This window comes from Ochotona princeps, chromosome 2, assembly GCF_030435755.1.
Source record: "Ochotona princeps isolate mOchPri1 chromosome 2, mOchPri1.hap1, whole genome shotgun sequence".
In the NCBI taxonomy this organism is placed as follows: Eukaryota; Metazoa; Chordata; class Mammalia; order Lagomorpha; family Ochotonidae; genus Ochotona; species Ochotona princeps.
The window spans coordinates 5076002-5100412 of NC_080833.1; the positions used below are offsets into that span (position 1 = coordinate 5076002).

General features: G+C 57.6%; 1 protein-coding gene across 3 annotated transcripts; it reads left to right on the forward strand.

Moving 5' to 3' along the window:
- Positions 1-777: 777 nt before the first annotated feature.
- H6PD (hexose-6-phosphate dehydrogenase/glucose 1-dehydrogenase) lies at positions 778-23994 on the forward strand. 3 transcript variants are annotated; one of them, XM_004596071.4, is made up of 5 exons: positions 778-992; positions 8300-8936; positions 10753-10870; positions 20609-20878; positions 21549-23994. In XM_004596071.4, exons 2-5 carry the CDS (start codon positions 8319-8321, stop codon positions 22910-22912), a joined length of 2370 nt encoding a protein of 789 aa, XP_004596128.2. In that variant the 5' UTR covers positions 778-992; positions 8300-8318; the 3' UTR covers positions 22913-23994. The 3 variants fall into 3 exon arrangements, with proteins under 3 accessions (XP_004596128.2, XP_058530789.1, XP_058530784.1); XM_058674806.1 differs by lacking the exon at positions 778-992 and adding an exon at positions 1037-1117; XM_058674801.1 differs by lacking the exon at positions 778-992 and adding an exon at positions 5248-5264.
- The last annotated feature ends 417 nt before the right edge of the window (positions 23995-24411 follow it).

A 24411-nucleotide genomic window follows, 5' to 3' on the forward strand; every position in this document is an offset into this window, starting at 1 on the left:
CTGACACCATCTCCCCTCACTCCAAAAGGAACTGTCACTAGTTCCTTTAAAAGGCTCCGCGGAAAGGTCCGCTCCGACTCAGCAGAGGCGGCCACACCAGAGGTGGGTCTGAGAAAGGGAGGGCGCTGGGACCCCCTAAAGAATGGGCATGCGACACTGGGCAGTTTGGAGGGAAGGGCGCCGAGGGATCTCTGGTGGTGCTGGAGGTTTGGGAGCTGCGAGAGATGAGGCCCAGGCTGCAGAATAACGCAGGTGCAGGCTGTGCGTCTCCAGGAGGGAACGCTGACCCTGTGGACACCCTTATACACCCAGGCCGGATATCCTTCCCTGGCGCTTACAGCCATGGGGGTACCAGCCACCATCTACCAGGCACAGATCTGGAGGCAGGGCTCCAGTTTCCCCTGACCCAGATGAAGGAAGACTCAAAATCCCAGAGGTGACAAGGTAGCAGCAGAAACCGGAAGCTGTCTGGTAGGAGGAGGGAAGCGTGTGGCACTAGCGTGGGCCGTGACGCCTGAGTCACCATCCTTGGGCCCTGGAAATGGCACGGTACCGGCGTCTCCTGCAGATGGCAGAAGGCGACAGGCCTGGGGAGGTCAGGTGATCACTTCCGCGTCCCAGGGTCGCAAGACCAGGTCTCCTGCTGGACAAGGCCTGCTCCCTCGGCCACTTCCGGGGAGACCTTCCCCGAACGCCCCCTGCTCGACCCGCGGTGGACGCGGGATGCGGGCGTGGCCTCGCCTGTTTCCCCCGCCTCCCCCGCGCGCCCCGGTCCCACCCCAAGCGCGCGCCCCTGGCGCCCGGGGGAGAGCCTCGGGTTGCGGTGGGCGGGGAAACGCGGGGTGCCCGCCTCTCGGGTCACCCCCAGGCCTTGGGGAGCCATCGAGCGGCCCGCGACGCAAGCACCTGCTGGAACAGGGGGCGCGGGGAGGGCCCGAGCCCGCCAGAGCCCGGCCCGCAGCGCCGCGGCCCAGTCGGAGGAGCGCGAGGAAGTAAGCTGCCGCCCCTCGGCCGCCGCGGCTGGCCCGGAGCCCGGCCCCTGCTGGCTGGCGCACCGCCTCCTTCTGTGGAATAAAGGCCCCTCCGCCCTCTCGGAGCCCGGACAGCCGCGGCGCGGGTCAGGGTCGCGTCGGGGGTGGGAGGTGGCCAGGCGCCCTGCAGGGCAGCCCCGAGGGGCCGGCACGCCTGGCTTCTAGGCCAGGTCCGGCAGAGTGGGAGCCGCGTCCGCGCCCCTGGCATCGGCCCATCCAAGGCCACCCCGCGAGCCTGGGAGAGGTTCCCAGGGGTCGCGTTACGCCGGACCCAGGAACTTCTGCAGACGCCACGGCTTGCGTGGCCCACGCAACGGGCAGGATCGCGGGCTCTGTTCCTCGCAGTGATGCATGGTTGGTGGGGCTTGGGGTCCTTAGGGGGCGCATCTTCCGTTTCAGGAACTCACTTCTCCAGCGGCTTTCGGCGTCATGGTGCGTGTGGTTGCTCCACAGACAACTGCAGGAGGCGGAGGGGAGATCTCTGTTGTCTGCGGCATTGGTTAGGGCCCTGGCTTAGAGGCACACCAAAGAAACTCAAAGGAACCGTGCTGTTTGGTGGCTTAGTAGTTTCCAACTTTCCTGATGGCAATTGCATGGGGGCGAAATATCAGTCCACCAGGCTCGGGTCTGCCCCCAGAGCGCCTGCGTGGCTTTTCTGTCCCTGACCGGCTTGGGTGCTCTCTCAACCCATCTTCTCCCACCCACTTCCGCACCAGGACCCACACATTAACATGCGATTGGTTGTCCCCATTTCACAGCCAAGCAAAAGGCCCAGAGCTGCGGAGGGAAGAGGTCAGGGCTGCACAGCGCAGGCTTGGCCGCCTTTCTCTTTCATTTTGAGCGCCATACCAGGAGCGCCTATGGCCCAGGGGCATGTTTTCACAGCCCCAGCCCCAGCGCTCCGCCCTTCGGGTCACGGTTTCCCTTGTGGCTTGGCTGATTGACCTGGGGCTCGTTGTTCCTGGAGCTGCTGGTTCAACGGTTGAGATACAAGAGGTAAAATAACAGCTCTGGCCTCTCACTTTACCAGATAGCTTAAATTCAGAGTTCTCTCACCTCACCAGTTCTTCCAAGGGCCTGCCAGGTTTGCTCGCTTTATTTATTTATTCAGTAAAGATTCTTCATTGATTTACTTATTTGATCAAGAAAATGAAAGAGGGAGAGGGTGGGCAAGAGACCTTCCACCTGCTGGTTCACTTCCCAAAAGGCCACAGCAGCCAGGTCTGGGAGCCAGCAAGTCCATCCTGACTTCCACCTGAGAGGCAGGGCTTAAATACGTGTGCACTCCTCCACTGGCTCTCCAGGCCCCTTAGCAGGAAGCTGGAACCAGCTCTCTGACATAGGATAGCAGCAACTTTACGTGCAGCATTGCAGGGGAGGTCCTGCCCCTCTGGGTCTTGACAAGGCAGCTGAGCCAAGCACAAGATGCCTCCGTGGCGTCAGAAAGAAGGAGACTCGCTATTCAGCAAAGCAATCACAGGAGACTGAGGCTGTGCAGGCGGCCAGGACTTGGCAATGCGGAGCTCCCATGAGGGTGGGATCCCCTCTGCCTTGAGCCCAGGCCCTGCTGTCTCAGAGGAGCAGCACTATTGCCTGTGTGAACGCAGCACCTCCTGTTTGTCGTTTTGGGAATATGGTCAGACGTCTTCCAGGGAGGGAGGGAGGCAGGAGAGAGGTGGGCTCTGGGACCAGCCTGCCCGGATTCAAATCACACCCCCTCTTGAGCTGCCCGACCTTCCTTGAGTGATTGAACCTGTTTGCGCTTTCATCTTCTCCCACTGTCAAAAGGGGGTCGTCTAGTACCTGCGCCATGGGGATGGGGTCAGAATTGAGTGGCATGGTGTGTAGTTGCGTACAATTCAATGTTCTCTTAATCAGCCTTCCCTGTTGAATCATGTTGTCACTAGTAGCAGGCAGGTACTGATGTGTGCTGGGTCACAGAGCCAGAAACCACCATTAGCCATTGATTCCTCTGGATCATCATGTACATGTGTCAGGGAGAGACCATGTGTCAGGGAGAAACCTTGTTTGTTTGTTCAGCAAATATTTGTGGAGCTCATGGTGTGTTCTGGGCCCCATGTTGGACACCGGAAGTACCTGCAGTGAGCAAAATAACTAACAGTCCCTGTCCACATCAGCACGGGATGTTCTTGGGGGGAGGGGTGGTGGATGTGTTAGCAAGTGATGAGAGCTGTGGCCGGAGATACAGCCGGAGACCAAGAGGTGCAGGGGAGGGACGTACAGCTTCACTGAGTGCTCCAAGCCAGCCCCACTGGCAAAGAGGGAGCAGACCCGTGGACGGCTGCAGAACGGAGTAAGCCAAACAGAAAGAACTGCAAGTACGAAGGGCCGAAGACAGGGGACAGGCAGCGGGGCTTGGCGACGGCAGGCCAGCAGGTGGAAAGCCAGAATGGGGAAGCCTGGACAGGGACAACATGGTCCCAGGATGCCATACAAAGACACCTCTGATGGCTCTGCTGAGGATCAGGTACCAAGGGACCAGGCACAGCAGCAAAAGGCCAGTCCAAGTACCTGGGGTCACTCCAAGGGGGTGAGGATGGAGGCAGGGCTTGTGAGCAGTGTTTGGGGTGGGATAAATGAGGTGGAGACTGGAGGACACATCACAGGACTTCAGGATCTTTTTGTAAGAGTTAGAGAGAGAGAGCGCTAGCCCTTCTTGGGCTGCTTTACTCCTCCAAATGGCTGCAATGGCTGAGGCTGGGCCAGGTTGAAGCCACGAGCCTAAAGCTCCATCCGGGTTTCCCATGTGTGTGGCAGGGGCCCACATACTTAGGGCCATCTTTTGTTGATTTTCCTAGGTATGCTAGCAGGGAGCTGGACAGAAGTGGAGCAGCTGGGACTTGAACCAGCACTTGGCCAGCATTGTAGGTTGTGGCTTTACGTGCACCACAACATGAGCGCCACTCCCAGGTCTCTGGCCTGAACCCCTGAGGGATGGTGTTGCGTTTACTGAGGATGGGGTTAGGATGACTGCATTTGAAGCAGATAGGGAGAGAAATTGGGTTAATTTTGAACCAATTAAGTCTGGCAGCTATCCAAGAAAAGTCATCAGGGAGTAGCTCATGTGGATTTCCAAAGGGAAACGCATGTTGGGCATGGCAGCCTGGGCATGGAGACGGGCCATGTTGGTGCGTGTTTAGCCACAGACTCTGTGGAGGCGGGGATCACTGAGCTGGCTGAGTGTGGACCCATAGCTGTGCTGGGAAGCCCCTTGCAGGCCAATTTCAAGTTCGCTGTTAAAGAGTGTCTTCACTTTATTGCTATTGGAGCTGTGAACCCTAGTAACATGTGGTCCAACAGTGAGAAAGTGACTGGGTGATGCTTCAAGAACTTGTTACTTTTCTGTTAAATATAATCTCACTGAATTATAGAATGACAAATAGACATCTTGATGGCTCCTATTTAACAGCAACAACTGGCTCGGAACATTCTTTTTTAAGATTTATTTATTTCTGTGAAAGGCAGAGTACAGAGGGGAGAGATCTTGTATCCGTTGGCTCACTTCCCAAATGACTGTAACAACCAGGGGTTGGCCAGGAGGAAGGTAGGAGCCAAGAACTCCTCCTGGGTTTCTCAAGTGCCTGGCAAGGGCTGGAGTACTCGGGCCGTCCTCTGCTGCTTTCCCAGGCACTTTAGCAGGGAGCTGGATCAGAAGTGGAGCAGCCGGTATCTGAGCCAGCATTTATATAGGATGCTGAAATTACAAGCAGTGGCTTAACCCACTGTGCCAGGAACCCCTAGCCCTCCCTGCTAAATTATTGAAAAGTTAGTAACTACATCTTGTATGCAGGTCCACAATGGCTCTGGTACCATGCTAATTATAGTCCACCAGGATTGGCACCTGAAGGGGACAGGAATGGGGATTCTCTGGGGTTAGGGAGGAGTAAGGGCCCCCGAGCCCTGGGTGGTGTTTCTATCCCCAGTCTGGCCCCACAGAGCAAATGCGTGTTCACAATCGTTGGCAATGGTTCTTGCCTTGTGTCTCCATTGGTGCTCTTGGCACAGGGAGGTCTGGGGAAGGGAAGCGGGCTGGGGCCACCCCGGGCCAGCTGCTGCAAGAACAGCCAGGCCCCCGGCCCACCCTGTGCTTTCAACTCATTTTGAATCTGAGGACTTGTGGTTTTTTACATATAGGATTTTCTTTAAAAAAAAAAATTTTTTTTTTTTTGCATGTACTTGAGAAAGAAGAACAAGAGAAACAGAGAGAATGAGGTGAGATCTTCTATCTGCTGGTTCCCACTCCCGTAGTTGCTACAGCCAGATTAGGGCCACGCCACAGCAAAGGAACCTTGAACTTCATCCAGGCCTCCTGAATGGCTGGTTTCTGGGATGGTGGCAGAAGCCCTGAGGAGGACAGCCTGGAGCCTTCAGACTTGGAGTTGCTGCAGTGGCTGGAGGCTGAGAGCAGGGCCCTGGCCGTGTGGGAAGGTGATGCCTCTTTTTTGGGGAGCAGGACAGAGGATGGGAACACCCCACCAAGGCCTTTGAGCCTCATCCTGTGTTCCCAGAGAGGCAGCTGAGGCCCAGCAGGTGAACGACTCACTCAAGATTATGGGCTGGAATGGGGCAGGAGTCAGCCCATATTTCAGTTCTTGGCCTTAAGCGGTTCATGAGGGACTTTCTAATTGATGAGAAAGGATTTGTCATTGGATCAGCGATGAGACCAGGCCCTGCACTGCAGTTTGGCCAACCTTCTGTCATCTGGGAAGGTTTGCTTCCTGTCCTTCCCAGAGCCAGCCAGGAGGTGGCGGGGGAGGGGTGCTTTGAAGAAAAGCCTCCAGACTAGCCAAGTCAGAGAGGAGGCGGGTTGGGGTAGGCGGCTGGATCCTGATCGGACCAGGGAACTTTAGGGCAGCTGGAGGGGTCACCCAAACACCAGACAACCTGGCAGAACGGTGGAGCCAATGTGGCTGAATTGGGAGTTACCGAGCGGCCAGTGCTTGCAGGGCTGTGGGCAGGAGCAGCTATTATGGGCTGTGTTGGGCTCCCTGGATTTGCTGATTCAGCATCGCCTTATCTTGGTGAAGTGGCGGAGTGTGGGTGCCCGAATGAGTGCATTTGGATCCCACCCCCACCCCCGTTCTGGGGTTCTGGACCCTGTTACCCAGGGTCTGAACATGCTGGTGGGCTGACAGTGGCCCTGAGCCTCCTGCATCAGAGTCTGCATCATCACACGCTCCTTGGGACAGCGCATGCGGAGATGAGTGTGAGTAATTTGGCCAAGGTTAAGAAGTCACGGTCATGCCACCAGGGGCTGATGGAGGTAGCTGTTCTGCGAGCTGTTTAGCAGAGCCACCACAGGGTTGAGATACCTGGTGTCCTCCAAGTGCAAGGGGGTGGGGGGTCCCTGAGCAAGGGGGAGGGCAGTCGGCCTGGGACCTGGGAAGTCAGAGGAGGCTTGAGTGCAGGCGTTGTCTGCAGTCTTTTGGGGCACCCCCACCTGCTGGTCCAGGGCTAGGAGGTTCCCAGGCCCCTCCCCTTGTGCCAGACGCATCTGGAGCCCTGGCTGGCTGGCAGAACGCGTCAGGAGCTGTGGGCTGCAGCTTGCCAGCTGGCAGCTGCTCTCAGGGCTTCACATTTCTCACTGCCTCCCTCTCTCCCGCACTGACCTTGCAGCTTTTCCTTCCCTCTGGGCAGGGGCACCTACCAGTGGAAAGAGCAATGCTTGCAGGGTGAGGGCAGGGATTGCAAGGCGGAGGAGAGTGGAGGGCTCTTGTGGTGTGCAGTTGGGGGTGCATGCAGATATGGGGTGGGAGCGGAGAGGAGAAGGGTTGGGGACTTCATACAAGCTCCTTTGCTGCTGCAGTTACGGCTCTGGTTGTGGGAACCTCAGGTGGCCTGTGGACACAGCCACCAACTCTGGTGTCCAGGGGTGTTGGTGTGGCTTGGTAGCAGGAGAGATGGTAGGAGGGGTCTGATGTCAGTCAAGGTGGAGGTGTGGTCCCCTTGGGGGTGGGGGAGGGGCAGCCAGTTTGCTCTGCAGGGCCCCATTATCTCTTTCAACCTCCCGTTTCCCCTCTCTGCACAACCATCCACAGCCTCCGGAGGTGCTGAAGATCCTGGCTGTCCCGCAGGACTGTACTGGCGCTATCCCGCAGGACCTTTCACACCTTGGCCCCCGACTGGGCCCTTTTTTGCCCCGTCTATTGCTGGGGACCCCGTGGCTGGCCGGTATTCCTTCACTTTCCACTTCCACCCTTCCTTCCAAGCGTGGGCTTTGGTGGGAAATGGGCGAGCCAGACAGTGAAGGAGGCAGAGTTGAGCACTGTGAGCCCCACAGCCCTGGCTGGAGCAGGAGGCCGGAAAAGCAACAGGCCCATGTGTGTCTGTGCCCCGGTCGGGCCTCCTGCCGCTCCAACTCGCCATCTGCTTCCGATTAAGTCAAGAGCCAGCCTGATGGTCAGCTCGCCCTGGGGGAGGTCAGTGCATGCTCTGCCAGGAGCCACGGAGCCTGGCGCCAGTCCCAGGCCCTCAGCCCTTCCCACTGTGGGGCCTTTAGCTCTTCCTCTGCTCTGGGGGGCTTTATTCAACTTCACCTCATGTGGCTCCTTCCAGATTCAGTGGGATCTGCTATGCAGGAGGACTCGATTCAGCACACGGCACATGCCAGCATTGTGTTCTGCCATGGGGAAACAACAGCTACAGCTTCCACCCCCATGGTGCTTCCTAGGTACAGGGACTGTTGTCCTAAGTGTATCATTTGCATTAATTTGTATTGTCATAAGCATGCTGAGATGGGAGTGCCATCTCTCAGGGGGCAGAGCCGGTGTCTGTGTTTGCGACCACTGCGTGTGCTGTTGGACCCGTCAGTCTGCGCTGACTCCTACAGATATGGAAAAGTCAGGAGTGAGAGTGGGGAGCAGGTGATCAGAGTCCCCCTCAGTTCCAGCAGCATTCTGGGGTCCTGCTGGTCTGGGCTTCCAGTGTGCACAGATGACATTGGCCTTGCCCAGGGGCTCCCTGTGGCATGTGCTGCTACTTTGCCATGTCCCTCAAGCAGGTGGTTGGTGGCTCTCCCAGGCATGGTGCCTGCTGCAGGGCAGGCTGCTTACCCATGAGCCTGCTGGAGCAGAAGTTGAGCTGCCCTGTGGGGAGGGGAGGCTGTGGGCCTGAGCATTCTCCCAAGAAACAAGTGGCCATTTCTTGCCAGGTAGGAAATGTTGGGCATGCTGGACATATGTTGGTTTCCCTTTTTGAATCACATCTGATGCTTCCTGCTTCCTTGTCTTTCTCTCCCACGTACCTAGGTGCCTAGGCGTCTGGACGATGCTCACTGTGGCCATGTGTGTGGCCCTTCTGGGCTGCCTGCAAGCCCAGGCGCTGCGGGGCCACGTCTCCGTCATCCTGCTGGGAGCCACTGGGGACCTAGCCAAGAAGTACTTATGGCAGGGGCTATTCCAGCTCTTTCTGGATGAAGCAGAGCAGGGCCACAGTTTCCGCTTCCATGGGGCTGCTCTGACGGCCCCCAAGCAGGGCCAGGAGCTCATGGTCAAGGCCCTGGAATCCCTCTCCTGTCCTGAGGACATGGCCCCTGGCCGCTGTGCAGAACTCCAAGCCCAGTTCCTGCAGCTGAGCCAGTACCACCAGCTGAAGACGACAGAGGACTACCAGGCCCTGTGTGCGGACATCGAGGCCCAGGTCCGGCAGGAAGGCCTCAGGGAGGCTGGCAGGCTCTTCTACTTCTCGGTGCCACCCTTCACCTATGCCGACATTGCCCGTCACATCAACAGCAGCTGCCGCCCCGGGCCAGGCACCTGGCTGCGTGTTGTTCTTGAGAAGCCTTTTGGCCACGACCACCCCTCAGCCCAGCAGCTGGCCACTGAACTTGGGAGCTTCTTCCAAGAGGAGGAGATGTACCGGGTGGACCATTACCTGGGCAAGCAGGTGCGCCTCGGCTCGGACTACACCACTCATTGCGGGTCTGGATCCCTGGGTGCTGGGGATCTTAAGCCACCCCGGCCTCCTCTTCCTGCAAGGGAACAGGAATGGAGGGTGCCTGTGAGCAATGAGCAGCAGGCAGGACCGCTGGGTGTCATCCATGTGTCCCGCCAGGCTCTATTCGGATGGCCCGGCATCCACTGCAGAGATGGCCCTGGGGCCGTGGTGTCTGGGCCTGGCTCCCTATTGAGGATGCTTTTCCTATGTCCATTTGCCTTTTCTTTTTTTTAAAGATTTATTTATTTTTTTTATTACAAAGTCAGATATACAGAGAGGAGGAGAGACAGAGGGGAAGATCTCTTCCGTCCGATGATTCACTCCCCAAGTGAGCTGCAACGGTCAGTGCTGCACCGATCCAAAGCCGGGAACCTCTTCCAGGTCTCCCACACGGGTGCAGGGTCCCAAAGCCTTGGGCCGTCCTAGACTGCTTTCCCAGGCCACAAGCAGGGAGCTGGATGGGAAGTGGAGCTGCAGGGATTAGAACCGGTGCCCATATGGGATCCCAGCGCGTTCAAGGCGAGGACTTCAGCCGCTAGGCCACTGTGCCGGGCCCATCCATCTGCCTTTTTACAAAAGCTGAGTTCTGTTTGGAGCCACAAGGCTAGAGACAAAATGCTGATACCCAGTAGCAGGGAACAAGCTCGTCTTGGCCAGGCCCTGGGGTAGGAGGTCCGGCAGACCTCCTAGGGGAGGAGGCCGAGGGGGGTCCACGCTGCTCTGGCCTCAGGCGCTACAGCCATCTCACTGCCCGTTGATACCGAGGCCACTGAGCCTGAACACAGGTTGGGTGCAGGCTGATTGCCTGGGGGAGGGGCATCATCTTTCTTCCAAACCCCGAACAGCAGCCCCAGGTAGTGAGGACAGTCCCGGGGGAAATATACCAAATGTGTCTGATCAGAAGCTTTTCTTGATACAGTTCTAGCGGGGTTTTGTTGTTGCTGTTATTGTTTTTGTTGTTGTTGTTATTTTATTTAATTGAAAAACGGGGGAGAAGCAGAGACAGAGATCCTTCACCTGCTGGTTTACTCCCCAGATGGCTCCAACGGCGGAGGCTGAGCTCATCTGAAGGCAGGAGTGCTGTTCAGATCTCCCACATGGATGCAGGGTCCCGAGGACTTGGACCATCTGCCGCTGGGAGCTGCGTCAGAAGTGGAGCAGCTAGGACTCAAATCCCCCCGATATGGAATGTTTACACTGCACCACAGCACTGGCCCTGGCTGGGATGTAAAATACCATTTTATTAAAAGTTGACGGTTTAGTACATTAAGCTTCCACTTGCTGTGCCCGCACCCATACGAGTGCTGTTTCTTGTATCAGCTACTCTGCTTCTGATCCAATGGTCTAGGAAAAGTAATGGAGGATATCCCAGGTACTTAGGCCCCTGCCACCCAGGTGGGAGACTCAGGAGAAGCTCCTGGCTCCTGGCTTTGGACTGGCCCAGCTCTGACTACTGTAGCCATTTGGGGAGAAACCAGCAGATCGAAGGTCTCTTTGTGTCTCTGTCTCTCTCTATAACTCTGCCTATTACATAAAAATAAAATAAAAGTTTATTTAAATTGGATAGTAGACGATGGGTGACTTTATGTTTCTTTCTTAGCAAAATATAAAGCTGGTAACCCAGTGAGGAGTCTCCTTAGAAGTTTCTAGAGCCCCTCTGGGCTGTGACATTGAAGTCATCACTGGAGGGGGGCGCTCGCTGGCAAGCAGGCACGGAGGGATCCATGGCCCTGGCTGCCTCCTCACCACATCTCCTCCCTGACAGGCTGTGGCTCAGATCCTGCCCTTCCGGGACCAGAACCGCCAGGCCCTGGACGGCCTCTGGAACCGGCACCACGTGGAAAGAGTAGAAATCATCATGAAGGAGACGCTGGATGCAGAAGGTGCGTGCGTGGTCCAGCTCGGGCGCCTCAGCCTTGCCTGCCTACGGGATGCCCACCGCACTGCGGCACCCAGCCGCTTCAGCCGCTCAGAGGGGAGCATCTTGCTGGGGTCTGGACCAGGCTGACCCAGGGTTATCACTGTCTGTAGGCAGCATGTGGTGCAGTGAAACAAACCTGGCACTGACCTTGAAACTCACACCAGACTGCCCAAAGTGGAGGCTACTGCAGGGAGTTCAGGTGCAGTGGTCACGGGCAGGGCTGGGCAAGGGCTCCACTGACATCTGTCCCCCATGAGCCAGCCATGCCCCATCCTGGAGCCCTTCCCACCCCCCTCACCAGCCACCTCTCTCTCTTCTGTCTTCTGTGTTGACAGCCTTGACCCCCACCAGACTGTGGGTTCCAGTCCTAGACAGAGCCGGGGTCCACCTGTTCTGACAGTGGGGGACCCAGTCCCCTGCCCTCACCTTGTGTGAGGTGAGCAGGTTGCAGCGTGCGCCCCTCCTTGAGCACCAACCGTATGCATGTGCACACAGGTTCTTCCCCAGCAGGGAGGAAAGCAAGTCCTCACTGCGGCCTTGGCCTCCAGGAGCGACATGGGGCAGGCTATCATTTGCTACCTGGTACAGTCTGGTCGGTCCTGGGAGTAGGGGCTGGTCCCACAGCCGGGGAGGAGCAGCGGCCTTTCATGTCCAGCTCAGCTCCTGCGGAGGACTCCCGGAAGCCGTTGTCCCCACCTGCACCCGGCAGTATGCAGCAGGCTGCAGGCGGAGCCCCCCACCTGCCAGTCATTTTCTGTTCTTTTCCCTCTTGGTTCTTTTTTTTTTTTTTTTTTTTTAAGATTTATTCATTTTATTACAGCCAGATATACACAGAGGAGGAGAGACAGAGAGGAAGATCTTCCGTCCGATGATTCACTCCCCAAGTGAGCTGCAACGGGCCGATACGCGCCGATCCAAAGCCGGGAACCTGGAACCTCCTCCAGGTCTCCCACGCGGGTGCAGGGTCCCAATGCCTTGGGCCGTCCTCGACTGCTTTCCCAGGCCACAAGCAGGGAGCTGGATGGGAAGTGGAGCTGCCGGGATTAGAACCGGCACCCATATGGGATCCCGGGGCTTTCAAGGCGAGGACTTTAGCCGCTAGGCCATGCCGCCGAGCCCATCCCTCTTGGTTCTTCTCCCCACCCTGAGCTTGTGTTTCACACTGATGGCTCAGAGTCGGGCTGCAGGGCTGCAGGGAGGTGAGACTCCACCTGGAAGCACGGAGGGTGGGGGTGGGATGAGAATAGCACCCCCCCTTATGCCATCCAGTGTGCAACTGTGGCAGGTGGTGCCAGAGAGGTCAGGAGACCAGGCCTTGGCACCGCGGTATTCCAAGATTGCACCCCTCTACCACCCACATTGGCCCTGCAGTGAGCCTGCGTGGGCTTCAACCCTTTCCTGGTCGCCCGCGAGACTGGGCTGCAGCTGTGCTGTGTCTGTACTGTCCTTGTCCCTGCCTCCCTGTGGACAAGGGCTGCTGAGCTGGCATGGAGAGCCGGGCGCAGACTGGGATGCCTCCACCTGACAGGGCTGGGAGACAGGTCTCTCTTCCTTTCTCCTCCTCCTCCTCGCTCTTCCTGGCGGGTCCTTCCTGTGCCCACCTGGGCTGGGGAAGAGCCGTGATGTTGGGGCTCCCTCCCATCCCGCTTCCTTCTTGGCACCATGTGTCATCTGTGGGTTCTTCACAGGGTCCCCGTGCAGCAGGGCCAGGCTGCAGCCCCCAGGCCTGATTACCCTGGCAGAGGCACCTTTTGCCTTTTAGGGAGAGGAAAAGCAGATTGATGGAAGGACAGGCAGAGGGCCGGATAGGTCATCTTGCTGTGGCAAGTTCAAGTCTGAGGCAGGCAGGAGCTTGGGTTTGAACCGCAGCAGAACAATCTGTGCTGGCCAGCCTTGGGGTCACAGAAGAACAGATCTGGGGCTCTGTCTTCAGGCTGCCGCGTGGGACCAGAATGAAGTCCAGCTTGGCCTGTAGCGTGTAAGAACAGCTTTGCCGTGCATCTGGGCATGGCGCCTTCAGCCCAGAGCAGGACAGACGGCCCAAGATGCACCAGTCCGGAGGGGCCTGAGTCAGCAGGGTGTGGCCACCTGACTCCGCCCTTGTTCTGGCAGAGGCAGCCAACAAGCCTGCTGTCCTGGGCTTTGTGTCTCCTGCTTGGCCTGTTCTTGGCTGTTTACACACGGACCCAGCACAGCCAGTAACACCTGGAGGGCCACTTGCTGCTGGCCGCGTCCACAGCACACAGAGCCCTGCAGGGAGGCGCGATGCCGGGACAACCAAATGAGCTCCCACACCCCCACCACGGGCATGTGTGTGCCAGAGGACAGCTTCTGTCTGCTGGAGTCCTGGCCGGGCTCTCCTTGAAGCCAGTCGCTCAGTGGGCCCCTGGGAGACCCTTGTTCAGGCTGAGGAGAGGGGCCGAGAACTGTGGTCTGCAGTCCCTGCCTTCCCCTGCACGCCAGGAGCTTGCTTGATCCAGAGCTGCTGCAGGCTTGCGGGGATGGGGCTTCTGAGCTGCACTCTGCCTGCCCCCCGCCACGATTCTCCCACATCCAAAGGCGCAGCAGCAGCTTCCCCAGCCCATGGGGTGTTTCTGCCGCAGCCTCTGGCCCAGCGGAGTTTGCTGCAGTCTGGGGTGGGAGGGGACAGGGAGCAGGAAAGGAAGTGGCCAGGCCCCAGAGCCTGGCTCCCTCACAGACTGACCTGGGGTGTTCCTCCTTGGAGGCCTGGCCCCTGAGAGTCCAGGGTGCCCTCGGGTCCCTGGCCAGGGTCCCCCAAAGCAGGAACAGGGACAGTGGAAGGAGTGCCCTTGAAGAGGTCATTCTGCACCTGTGTGGCTATGACCCCTCAGTGCTGAGTGGAAGGTGGGGGGCTCTGCCGGCAGCACAGTCATCGGAGCCAGGGGCCAGGCTGTCTGGAGGGTCTCAGCCGAGGGACTCAGACGTCCCATCTCTGTCTGCAGCAGATGTGCCCTGGGGGCCGTTTCTGCTGCCTCCATTTCCCTACCTGCCCCTGGCAGGAGGCTGCTTTCAGCAGAGGGAAGGAGGGGGGCTTCTGAGCCGTCCCTGCCCTAGAGGGTCCCGGAAGTGACTGTGGTGACAGGAGCCTGCTGCAGGTCTCTCTGTGGGCTGGGCTACCCACTCTGGGCCTCTCACCTGGGGCCCCTCTCCTGAGTGCGGCAGCTGTCCTGAGCTCTGGCCAGGGGCTGGCGTGTGCTGGGTTCCCTGTCCAGCCGTCTGCAGCGCCGGCTGCCGGGGGAGCTCCGGGCGCCTTGGCCCTCTGCTGTCTTTGTTTTTAGTAGCCAGGACAGGCCTGGGAAGGACTGCAGCTGGCTCCAGGCGTCTTCTTTTTATTTGTAAAGATTTTTTAAAAAATCTCTGATTGGGCCCGGCGGCGTGGCCTAGCGGCTAAAGTCCTCTCCTTGAAAGCCCCGGGATCCCATATGGGCGCCGGTTCTAATCCCGGCAGCTCCACTTCCCATCCAGCTCCCTGCTTGTGGCCTGGGAAAGCAGTTGAGGACGGCCCAAAGCTTTGGGACCCTGCACCCTTGTGGGAGACCCGGAAGAGGTTCCTGGTCCCGGCATCGGTTTGGCGCGTACCGGCCCGTTGCGGCTCACTTGCGGAGTGAAACATCGGATGGAAGATCTTCCTCTCTGTCTCTCTTCCTCTCTGTATATCCGGCTTTTCAGTAATAATAAAATCTTTCAAAAAAAAAAAAATCTCTGATTTTGCTGGGAAAACGCAGATGTCCTGGATGTAGGAACTGTGTGTCTGTGTGTGTCTGTATGTATGTGTATGTGTGTGTCTCTGTGTATACGTGTGTGTCTCTGTGTATGTGTGTGTGTGTGTGTGTCTCTGTGTGTGTGTATATGTGTGTGTCTGTGTGTGTATGCGTGTGTATATGTGTGTGTGTTTGTATGTGTCTCTGTGTGTGTATATGTGTCTGTGTGTGTATATGTGTGTGTGTCTGTGTGTGTATGCGTGTGTGTATGCCCCACAGCTCGCAGAGCCCCGTGTGCTTGCCTGGTTCTGTGGACGCCGCAGAACGGGTGTGGTGCAGCCTGTGGCAGCTGCTCTGGCTGTTTCCTGTGTTGCTCCAAAGAGCATCTTGTGAGCTTTGTAAGAGGTTGAAATCAATTCCATATCCCATGTATTCCTCCTTTGTAAAGCAAGATTTATTTAAAAGTCCAAACAACACACACAGAAACAAAGCAATGGGAGAACTGTTCTTTAGAAAAAAATAAGATTTAGGGGACCCAAGAGTGTGGCATGGCAGGTACAGTTGGCATCCCATGTGGGCACTGACTTGAGTCCTGGCTGCTTCATTTCCAATCCAACCCCTTGTTAATAGCCCTGGAAAAGCAGCAGAAGCTGACCCGAGTGTTTGGGCCTCTGCTACCCACATGGGAGACCCGGATGAAGCTCCTAGCTCGGCCTGGCTCAGGCCTGGGAAATGAACCAGCAGATGGAAGAACTCTATCCCTCCCTCTCTCTGCTGATGCATTTATTTGAGAGGCAGAGTGACAGAGAAGGATCTTCCATCTGCTGGTTCGCTCCCTGAATGGCCACAAGAACTAGGTCTTCACTAGGACGAAGAAGGAACCTGAGATTCCATCTTGGGCTCCTGCGTGGCGGGCAGGGGCATACGTCCTTGGGCCATCTCCTGTTTTCCCAAGTGGATTATCAGGAAGCTGGATTGGAAGTAGAGCAGCTGGATTCCAAAGGGTGCTCTGCTATGGGATGCAGACACAGCACACGCCAAGCTAACCCATTTGTGCTACAATCCCAGCCCCAGAATTGACCGTTTTGAAGTATATGACTCAGTGGCTGGCGCTATGGCATAGTGGGTAAAGCTGCTGCCTGCTACTCCAGCATCCCATGGGGGCGCTGGTTCATGTCCCAGCCCCTCCACTTGTGCAATAGCATTGCTGGGCACAGGCTAAATTGGAGTTCCCATCAGACCGAGAGGCAGAGCTTGTGAAGTTGCAGCTCCCCTGCTAACACCCAGCAGCACCCTGCTGGGACTGGCACAGACTGGTGTCTGTTTTGGGGGTCTCTCTCTCTCTCTCCCCTTCTTTAGTTTGCTTCTGCTCTTCTTTGGTGGATTTTAATCCTCCACGTTGAACCTGGGAAGGGCTACCAGGAGCCAGGGCCGATTGTTCTTAGGAAACAAATCCAGCCAGGGTAGCTGGCAGCAACTTCACAGACATGAGCATCCTTCTGCACCCTCTGACCTTCAGCCCCTAACCTGCAGTTCCCGGAATCCTGGCTCCTGCCGGGGCGTGCAAATGCCAGCGGAGCCCACACACCTATAGCTGGTATTGCACGTGGCAGTGGCAGCAGGGTGATGGGTGGGAGGGACTGCACCCCCTGGATCTTGACAGGAGAGGGTAAAGAAAGCTGTGTTTCACCCAGCAGGCAGCAAAGCTGCAGCAGACAGCCTCAGGAGAACCAGAAAGAGGATAAAAATAGGAAAAGGGCCACTCTGGGATTTGCAAAACGAGCGATCCTGGGCTCTTAAATGCTGTGCTGTTTTCTCCATTGAACATTCACCTGCTCTTAAAATGTCGACTTTCTTTACGCTGAAATTTGGGAGCTCACTGATGCCAGGAAATAGTTTTCATGTTCTATTTCCAATCTAGCTCCCTGCTAAAGGCTTAGAAGAGCGGTATAGGATAATCCAAGCACTTGGGCCCCCACACCCACATAGGAGACTTGGAAAAAGCTCCTGGCTTAAAATTGAACCAACTCCAGCCTTTGTGGCCATTTGTGGAGTGAACGAGTGGATGGAAGATCTCTGCAACTCTGGCTTTCTAATAAATATGTGATGCTTTAAAAACCAAAAACCAGCGGCTCCAGGGCCCATGCTCCAGACCCCACTATACCGCCTTCCACGGATCTGCCTGGGACCAGGGAGTTCATATCCACTGACTAAAGAATGGCTTTGCATTCATCCTGGCCTTGGAGTAAACACTGCTTCAAGCTCATTCCCACTGGTCAGCGAATCCAACTGGCTGCTCATCTCCAAGGTCTGCTTCCCTGCTCCAAAATAGGTTGTGAAATTATTTTAGAGAGGGGGAGACACTGAACTTGCATTGTATTTCTTAATGTTTATTTATTTTCATTTTCTTAGAAAGGTAGAGAGACATAGAGAGATCTTCCATCTGCTGGTTCACTCTCCCAGTGCCCGCAACGGTCAGAGCAGGGCAGGGGCCACGTGGGTGGGAGGAAGCCAGTTACTGCCAAGACCTGCATGAGTTGAGTCAGGAGAAGAGCTGGAGCTCCAGCCCAGGCCCTCTGATGACATGGTGATGTTGCAGCTGCGAGGCCAACTCGCAGCCCCCAGGAACCCTTAGTGCTGTTTGGATTCTTGGTCAATCTCCAAGGTCCTATGGTCTTTTCAGAACCACAAACTGGTGCCTTCTGCGGCCATTGTCACTTGAGCCCTGTCAGGGGGAGGGCACAGAGGGGAGGGAGCATCTTGCTCCTGCTGCTCCCCCAGCTGGAAAGGCCCCTGGACAGAGTCAGTCCCCATACACTTCTTTGAAACACAAGGGCATTCTGAAGAATTTAAGTTATGTGTGCATGTTTAAAAATCATAAGATTAGGGGCTGGCATTGTGGCACAGCAGGTACACACCACTGCCTTTATGTCAGCATCCCATCTGGGCACCTGTCGTGTCCCAATTCTGCTCCCTACTAATGTGCCTGCAAACAGCAGCAGAAGATGGCTCCAGTGCTTTGGCCCCTGCACCCACATGGGAGACCTGGAAGAAACTCCTGACTCCTTGCTTCAGCCTGACCCAAGACTGGCCATTGCTACCATACAAGGAGTGAACCAGCAGGTGGAAATCTTCATCTGTCTTTATCTCTCCCTGTGACTCTTTCAGATAAATAAATAAGCCTTGAATACATTAATTAAAGTGAAATCATGAGATCAGACTGAATGCAAATGCTTACACTTTCCAGAAAAACTGGAAGATTTGGTCACTAGAGACACAGCTTGACTCTGGCCACCCGCTCACAACAACTTCCGTTCCCCCAAGGGACACAATCCCCTGCCCCACATATTTTCCCTGGCCCCTCTACTGCTTTTCCTGGCCACAGGCAGGGAGCTGGATAGAAAGCGGGACTGCCAGAATTAGAACCTGCACCCATAGCGGATCCCAGCACATGCAAGGCAAGGACTTTAGCCACTTGGCTATTGCTCTGGGTCTGAATGCAGCTCAGGATTCATGGGCCAGAAATTTGATCCCAGAGTTTTTGCTGATGGTGTTTGGGGTGGAGCCTTTGGGTCTTGGGGCTGGGTGTCCATGATGACATCAGTGTTTTTCTGCTGTGTCACCATGGAGGGGGGATGGTGCTCTAGGCAGGCCTTCATCATCTGCTGGCCCCTGGGTCCTTGCTTCTCAGGATCTAGGACTGTTTTTTTTTTTTTTAAGATTTATTCAGTTTTATTACAAAGTCAGATATACAGAGAGGAGGAGAGACAGAGAGGAAGATCTTCCGTCTGATGTTTCACTCCCCAAGTGAGCCGCAACGGCCGGTGCGCGCCGACCCGAAGCCGGGTACCAGGAACCTCTTCCGGGTCTCCCACGCGGGTGCAGGGTCCCAAAGCCTTGGGCCGTCCTAGACTGCTTTCCCAGGCCACAAGCAGAGAGCTGGATGGGAAGTGGAGCTGCCGGGATTAGAACTGGCACCCATATGGGATCCTGGGGCTTTCAAGGCGAGGACTTTAGCCGCTAGGCCACTCCGCCGGGCCCTAGGACTGTTCTTAATAAACAGCCTGCTCTGTGGTGCCCAGTCACAGCAGCAGAAAATGGGCTAAGCCAGTCTCCTGTGGGCCCTGCCCAAGCCCCGTCCCAGCTCTTCTTCATGGGTTCTACATTTGGTGTATGTTATTCCCCAGGTTCTTTTCATGTTTTGAGTATTTCTGATTCCATAAGCAATTATTCCATTTGAAAGTCAGGGTGAGAGAGAGAGAGAGGAGAGAGGGGGATCCAGGCACCCTACGTGGGATCCAGGCGCCCTGGCGTGGGATCCAGGCGCCCTGGTGTGGGATCCAGGCGCCCTGACGCGGGATGCAGGCACCCTGACATGGGATCCAGGCGCCCTGACATGGGATCCAGGCGCCCTGACATGGGATCCAGGCGCCCTGACATGGGATCCAAGCAGCCTAGGCTGTGACTTAACCATGACTGCTCGCTGGCCCTCATGTTGAGTTTCTCATTTCCAGTTTTGTTTTCCCTGCATTGAAGTGCTGCTTGCTCTGGTCATTCCCCGTCTCATTCGCAGGTGGGATCATGTTTTTCTGTCACAGCATCTGTGATGATGTATGTGTCTGTTTAATCTCTGTGCTGCCCACCTGTGGCTGGCACACTGCCAGGTGCTGGGTGCTGTGGTGATTAGAGTCTAATGAGACTTGAGGTGCAACAGGGAAGGAAGTAGGGCAGGTGCTGGACCACAGCCAGGGGACTGGGCGAGGAGCTGGCCTCTGGGGAGCGGAGACTGCAACGGTGAGCTGGAGTTGGGAGGCAGTGACCCCATGGTGCAGGACCTCCTGTGCACTGACTGCTGCGTCCATGCAATGAGTGGAGCTGGCTGTTTGCAAACTAGTGGCAAGTCAGCTGTACCACGTGATGTGCTGTGTACTTGAACCCTGGACTTGGAGCCCTGTGGCCTGGCCCTCAGAGCGGCAGAAATGGGTGTCTCTCTCAGGACTCTGCCCTCACGAGCCCTGGCCGCTGTGTCCTCCGCTCTGGGCCGAGCAGCCCTTCTTCTCCCGCTGTCCCTGTCATGGCCCCCGCTGGCCAGCCTGCTGCTCAGTCCTCAGCTGTGCTTACACGTGCCCCTCCCCTCGGCCTGTCTGGTGGATTCTGGCCCCCAAACGACCCTCACATCCCCTGCAGCTGGGTTTCATTGTTTCCAGGGCAGGCTGGGCATCCAGGCTGAATAGAACTTGGGTTGCATTGTGTCTGCGTCACACCATGGCTTCCCCTGGAGTTAGAACAAAGCCCAGTACCCTTGCTTGGTCCTGGGAGACCCCAGAGCCCTGGTTCCCCCCAGATGCATCCCATCCTGCCCTTGTTCTCCCACCCAGGTCCCCCAAGCACCTCTTTACCCCAAATACACTCTCCCTGGATTCTCCTGGGACTGCCTCTTCAGGTCCTAGAGACACTTGCTGTTTTTCTTTGGCAGGCAGAGAGGGAGGTCTTCCATTTGCCATTTGCCATTTGCCATTCACCACATGGCCTCCATGATTAGGGCTGGGAGTGGCCAAACCAGGAGGTGGGAGCCTCATCTGGGTCTCCCATGTGAGTGGCAGGAGGCCAGGAACTTGCGCCTTCCTCGCCGCTTTCCCAGGCTCATTAGCAGGGATCTGGATGGGAAGTGGAGTGGCTACGACTTGCACGTATGCTCTGATTGGAACGCTGGCATGGTGGGTGACTCATCCTGTTGTACCACAGCACTCACCGCCTCATTACTTCTTAAAGGTCCCCCACCAGTCAACACGGCTGCACTGGGGCCAGGCAGCCAGCACAGGGATGCCGGGGCTGAGTGTGTGAGAGTTTCATCTTGCTTCAGACACCTGGGGGGGCCTCTTTGGACTGAGCTGTGAAGATGCCAGGCAATGGTGGTGGGTGGGGGGTCTCCGTGCACCATCCTGACCCTCTTCACCTCCTCCCTCCCTCCGTTACAGGTCGCACCAGCTTCTATGAGGAGTATGGCGTCATCCGCGACACGCTGCAGAACCACCTGACCGAGATCCTCACACTCGTGGCCATGGAGCTGCCGGCCAATGTCAGCGCCTCCGAGGCCGTGCTGCAGCACAAGCTCCAGGCCTTCCGGGCGCTGCGCAGCCTGCACAGGGGCAGCGCCGTGGTGGGCCAGTACCTGGCCTACAGCGAGCAAGTGCGCAGGGAACTGGGCAAGCCGGACAGCTTCCGCAGCCGGACGCCCACCTTCGCAGGTGACGCCCAGACCCATGTGCCCTTCGGGGTGGGCTCATTGATGACGGAGGGTGGGTAGACACTGCCCTGCCCTTTGGTTAATCTGCCAGCAGCAGCTCACACAGGCCATGCCCATGGCAGGCGACCATCTCACTGCCAGCCACATGGGGAGGTTCGGACCTGGCTCCTGTCCCCAGGGAGCTGACACCTGCCTTGTCTGTGAGGCCTCTCAGTTTTGTCCAGGCTGGCTAGAGGCAGTGCCATGAGGGTGTGTAGATCTCCTCCAGACAGTTCTAGAAACTCAGAGTGACAGAGCTTGGGTGTCGAATCCCTGCTGGCCCACAGGCCCGCAGTGGGAGGGCCGGTGAGACCCCGGCTCACGGGGGCAGATCTGGGCTGAGGGGCATGGCCAACAGTTGGTTCCCCAGCTGTCTGCCTACGCCATTGCTGTCTGATCTCACTGTAGGCATCCCCAAAGAGAGGGGACGTCTCCCCCTGTGGGACTCCCCAGCATCAAGATTCCTGCTCCCTGCTCACCCTCTTGGGAGACTTCTGGGGGGCTGGTGGGAATGGTAAACATCAAAGCTGCAGCGATGGTCCCCGAGGCTGGCGTGGAAGGGTCGGGAAGAAGAGAGGGACAGGGCAGCCGCCCCCCTGCTGCGGGGTCACCCTCTGCTGTCCTCATCGTAGGCGTCCTGGTCCACTTGGACAATCTGCGCTGGGAGGGCGTCCCATTCATCCTGGTGTCCGGCAAGGCCTTGGACGAGAGAGTGGGCTACGTGCGCATCCTGTTTAAGAACCGGGCGTTCTGTGCGCAGAGCGAGGAACACCGGGCCCCAAGCCAGAGCCCGTGCAGGCCGCGCCAGATCATCTTCTATATCGGACACGGCCCGCTGGGCCAGCCCGCTGTGCTGGTCAGCAAGAACCTGTTCAGGCCCTTCCTGCCCACCAAGAGCTGGAAGGAAGTGGAGGACAGGCCCAGCCTCCAGCTTTTTGGCCAGCCCCTGTCTGATTTCTACGCCTTCAGCCCCGTGAGAGAGCAAGATGCCTACTCACTCCTCCTGTCGCACATTTTTCATGCCCGCAAGGAATCCTTTGTCCCCACGGAGCACTTGCTGGCCTCCTGGGTTTTCTGGACACCGCTGCTGGACGGCCTGGCCAAGGAGGTCCCACGCGCTTACCCAGGGGGTGCTGACAACGGCCGGCTGCTGGACTTTGAGTTCACAGGTGGCCACTTGGCCTTCTCCCTGCAGCAGCCGGAGCAGTTGGTGCCAGGGCCAGGCCCTGCCCCGCAGCCCAGCGACTTCCAGGTCCTGGGGGCCAGGTACCGAGACAGCCCTCTGATCTCGGCCTGGCCCGAGGAGCTCATCTCTAGGCTGGCCAGCGACATTGAGGCGGCGGCTGTGCAGGCAGTGAGGCACAGTGGCACCTTCCACCTGGCACTGTCTGGAGGCTCCAGCCCCATCGCCCTGTTCCAGCAGCTGGCCTCGGGCCACTATGCCTTTCCCTGGGCCCACACACACCTGTGGCTAGTGGATGAGCGCTGCGTCCCACTCTCAGATCCCGACTCTAACTTCCAGAGTCTGCAGGCCCACCTACTGCAGCACATCAGGGTCCCCTACTACAACATCCACCCCATGCCCGTGCACCTGCACCAACGACTTTGTGCCAAGGAGGACCAGGGTGCCGAGACCTATGCCAGCGAGATCATGGCTCTGGTGGCCAACAGCAGCTTCGATCTGGTGCTGCTGGGCATGGGCACAGACGGGCACACGGCCTCTCTCTTCCCACAGTCGCCCACTGGCCTGGACGGGGAGCAGCTGGTTGTACTGACAGAGAGCCCCTCCAGGCCACACCAGCGCATGAGCCTCAGCCTGCCCCTCATCAACCGGGCCAAGAAGGTGGCGGTCCTGGTCATGGGCAGGATGAAGAGAGAGATCACCCTGCTGGTGAGCCGTGTGGGCTGGGAGCCCAGGAAGTGGCCCATCTCAGGTGTCCTGCCCACTTCTGGCCAGCTGGTGTGGTACGTGGACTATGAGGCCCTGCTGGGTTGATGGACGGGGCATCTCTGCCCGCAGCTCATTCCTGTGCTTTCCATCCCCCATGCTCCTGGCCTCTCACCTGCCCAGTGCACCTGCTGCCTAGTCAGACCCCGAAGAGGAGAGGGTGAGGCCCCAGCCCCTAGGGTGGTCCCATGCTACCTGGATGTAGCAGACAGACACGAAAACCAGGCAGAAATGGGATCTCTGTTCTCGAGTGAGTTCCAGGCCAGGAACGAGGCCTCCAGAGAAGGCCTCCTCGGCCCACCAGCAGCAGCCACCAGCACAGAGGAGGTGGACCAAAAGTACCCATGTCCTGGAGGGGGACCAGGGAGCTGCCCGGAGAAAGCCAGATGGATGAGGAGGACGAGGCAGGGTGGCTGGAGGCCATCCCCACACTTAGGTCTGTCAGGCCCCTGCCTCTCCCTCAGACTGTGCACCTGGAACCCGCAGCCCGCTTCTCCGGCCTGCTTCTCTGGGTCCTTCCTGAGCAGCCTGACAGCAGAGCTGCCACCTCCCGGGAACAGCAGCCAACATGAATGTCAGCAGGGCTGCTGCCCTTTGAGAACCACCATGCCTGGAGGGGAGCGGTCTGGGCCCCAGTTGTGCAGTCTCTCTGGCCAGCCTCTCACTGCCAACACACACACACACACACACACACGCACACACACAGCTGGACCATTCTGGGGAGTCCTAGCCTGGGAGAGGCCACCAGGTGGGTGTCTCCTGCCCTCTGATGGTGACTACCGTGACCTCAAGTGGTGCTGGGTCATCCAGCAGCTCCAACCAGCAGACAGGAGCCTGCCAGGAAAGCCACAGGCACTCCTCATGCTACCTCATGGCGGCCTACAACCTACGACTGCCTTCTGCAGATCCCTGCCTCCCACCACCCCCGCCCACCCTTCCTGGCGTCCCTGGGAGCCGAGCTTGGGCCTCTGCTCCATTGCTAGGGCTGTCCATTTCCTGGAACCTCCTGACCCCACCCAAGGGGAGCTGATATTTTTAAAAGAAAAACCAGCAACAAAGAGAGATCCCAGGATAGATGTGATGTTTGTTTCAACTTCTCAAGTAGCGGAGCAGCCGAGGGGGCTATCTGAGGGGCTGAGCCTCCGTGTCTAGCAGGTGGCCAGGGTCGATGCCTGCAGGTTGCGGTAGGAGGGTGGGGGTGTGGAAGGAGTATTTGCTTGGGGTTGCTACACTTCCTCCAAGGCCTTCTCTTTTCCCCAGGAGCTGCAAGGGCCACGGGCTCTCACCTTGAGAGGCAGGCTTGGTAGAATTCCATCCCCTAGGGGACAATCCAAGCCGTTCTGGAGGATTCGAGATCACAGGTATTGGAGTTCCACCTGTGGTCACCTGGGGGCGCCCGCACACAGCCCCTACCTGGGGGCCTGCGGGCAGCTCCTCCTGCGTGAGCGGGTTTTAGCCCTTATGTCATCCCTGGGTTTGGGTTCCTCAGGAGTCCTCCCCATCTTGCCTCCGTAGGGCCAATGTCAGGGACAGAGGCCTTTCTCAGA

Excerpts from the sequence above, each read along its gene's own strand:
- H6PD (XM_058674801.1), top strand. Across the intron at positions 8,937-10,752 it reads ACCATTACCTGGGCAAGCAG|GCTGTGGCTCAGATCCTGCC; the intron begins GTGCGCCTCGGC and ends CCTCCCTGACAG. Across the intron at positions 10,871-20,608 it reads GGAGACGCTGGATGCAGAAG|GTCGCACCAGCTTCTATGAG; the intron begins GTGCGTGCGTGG and ends CCTCCGTTACAG.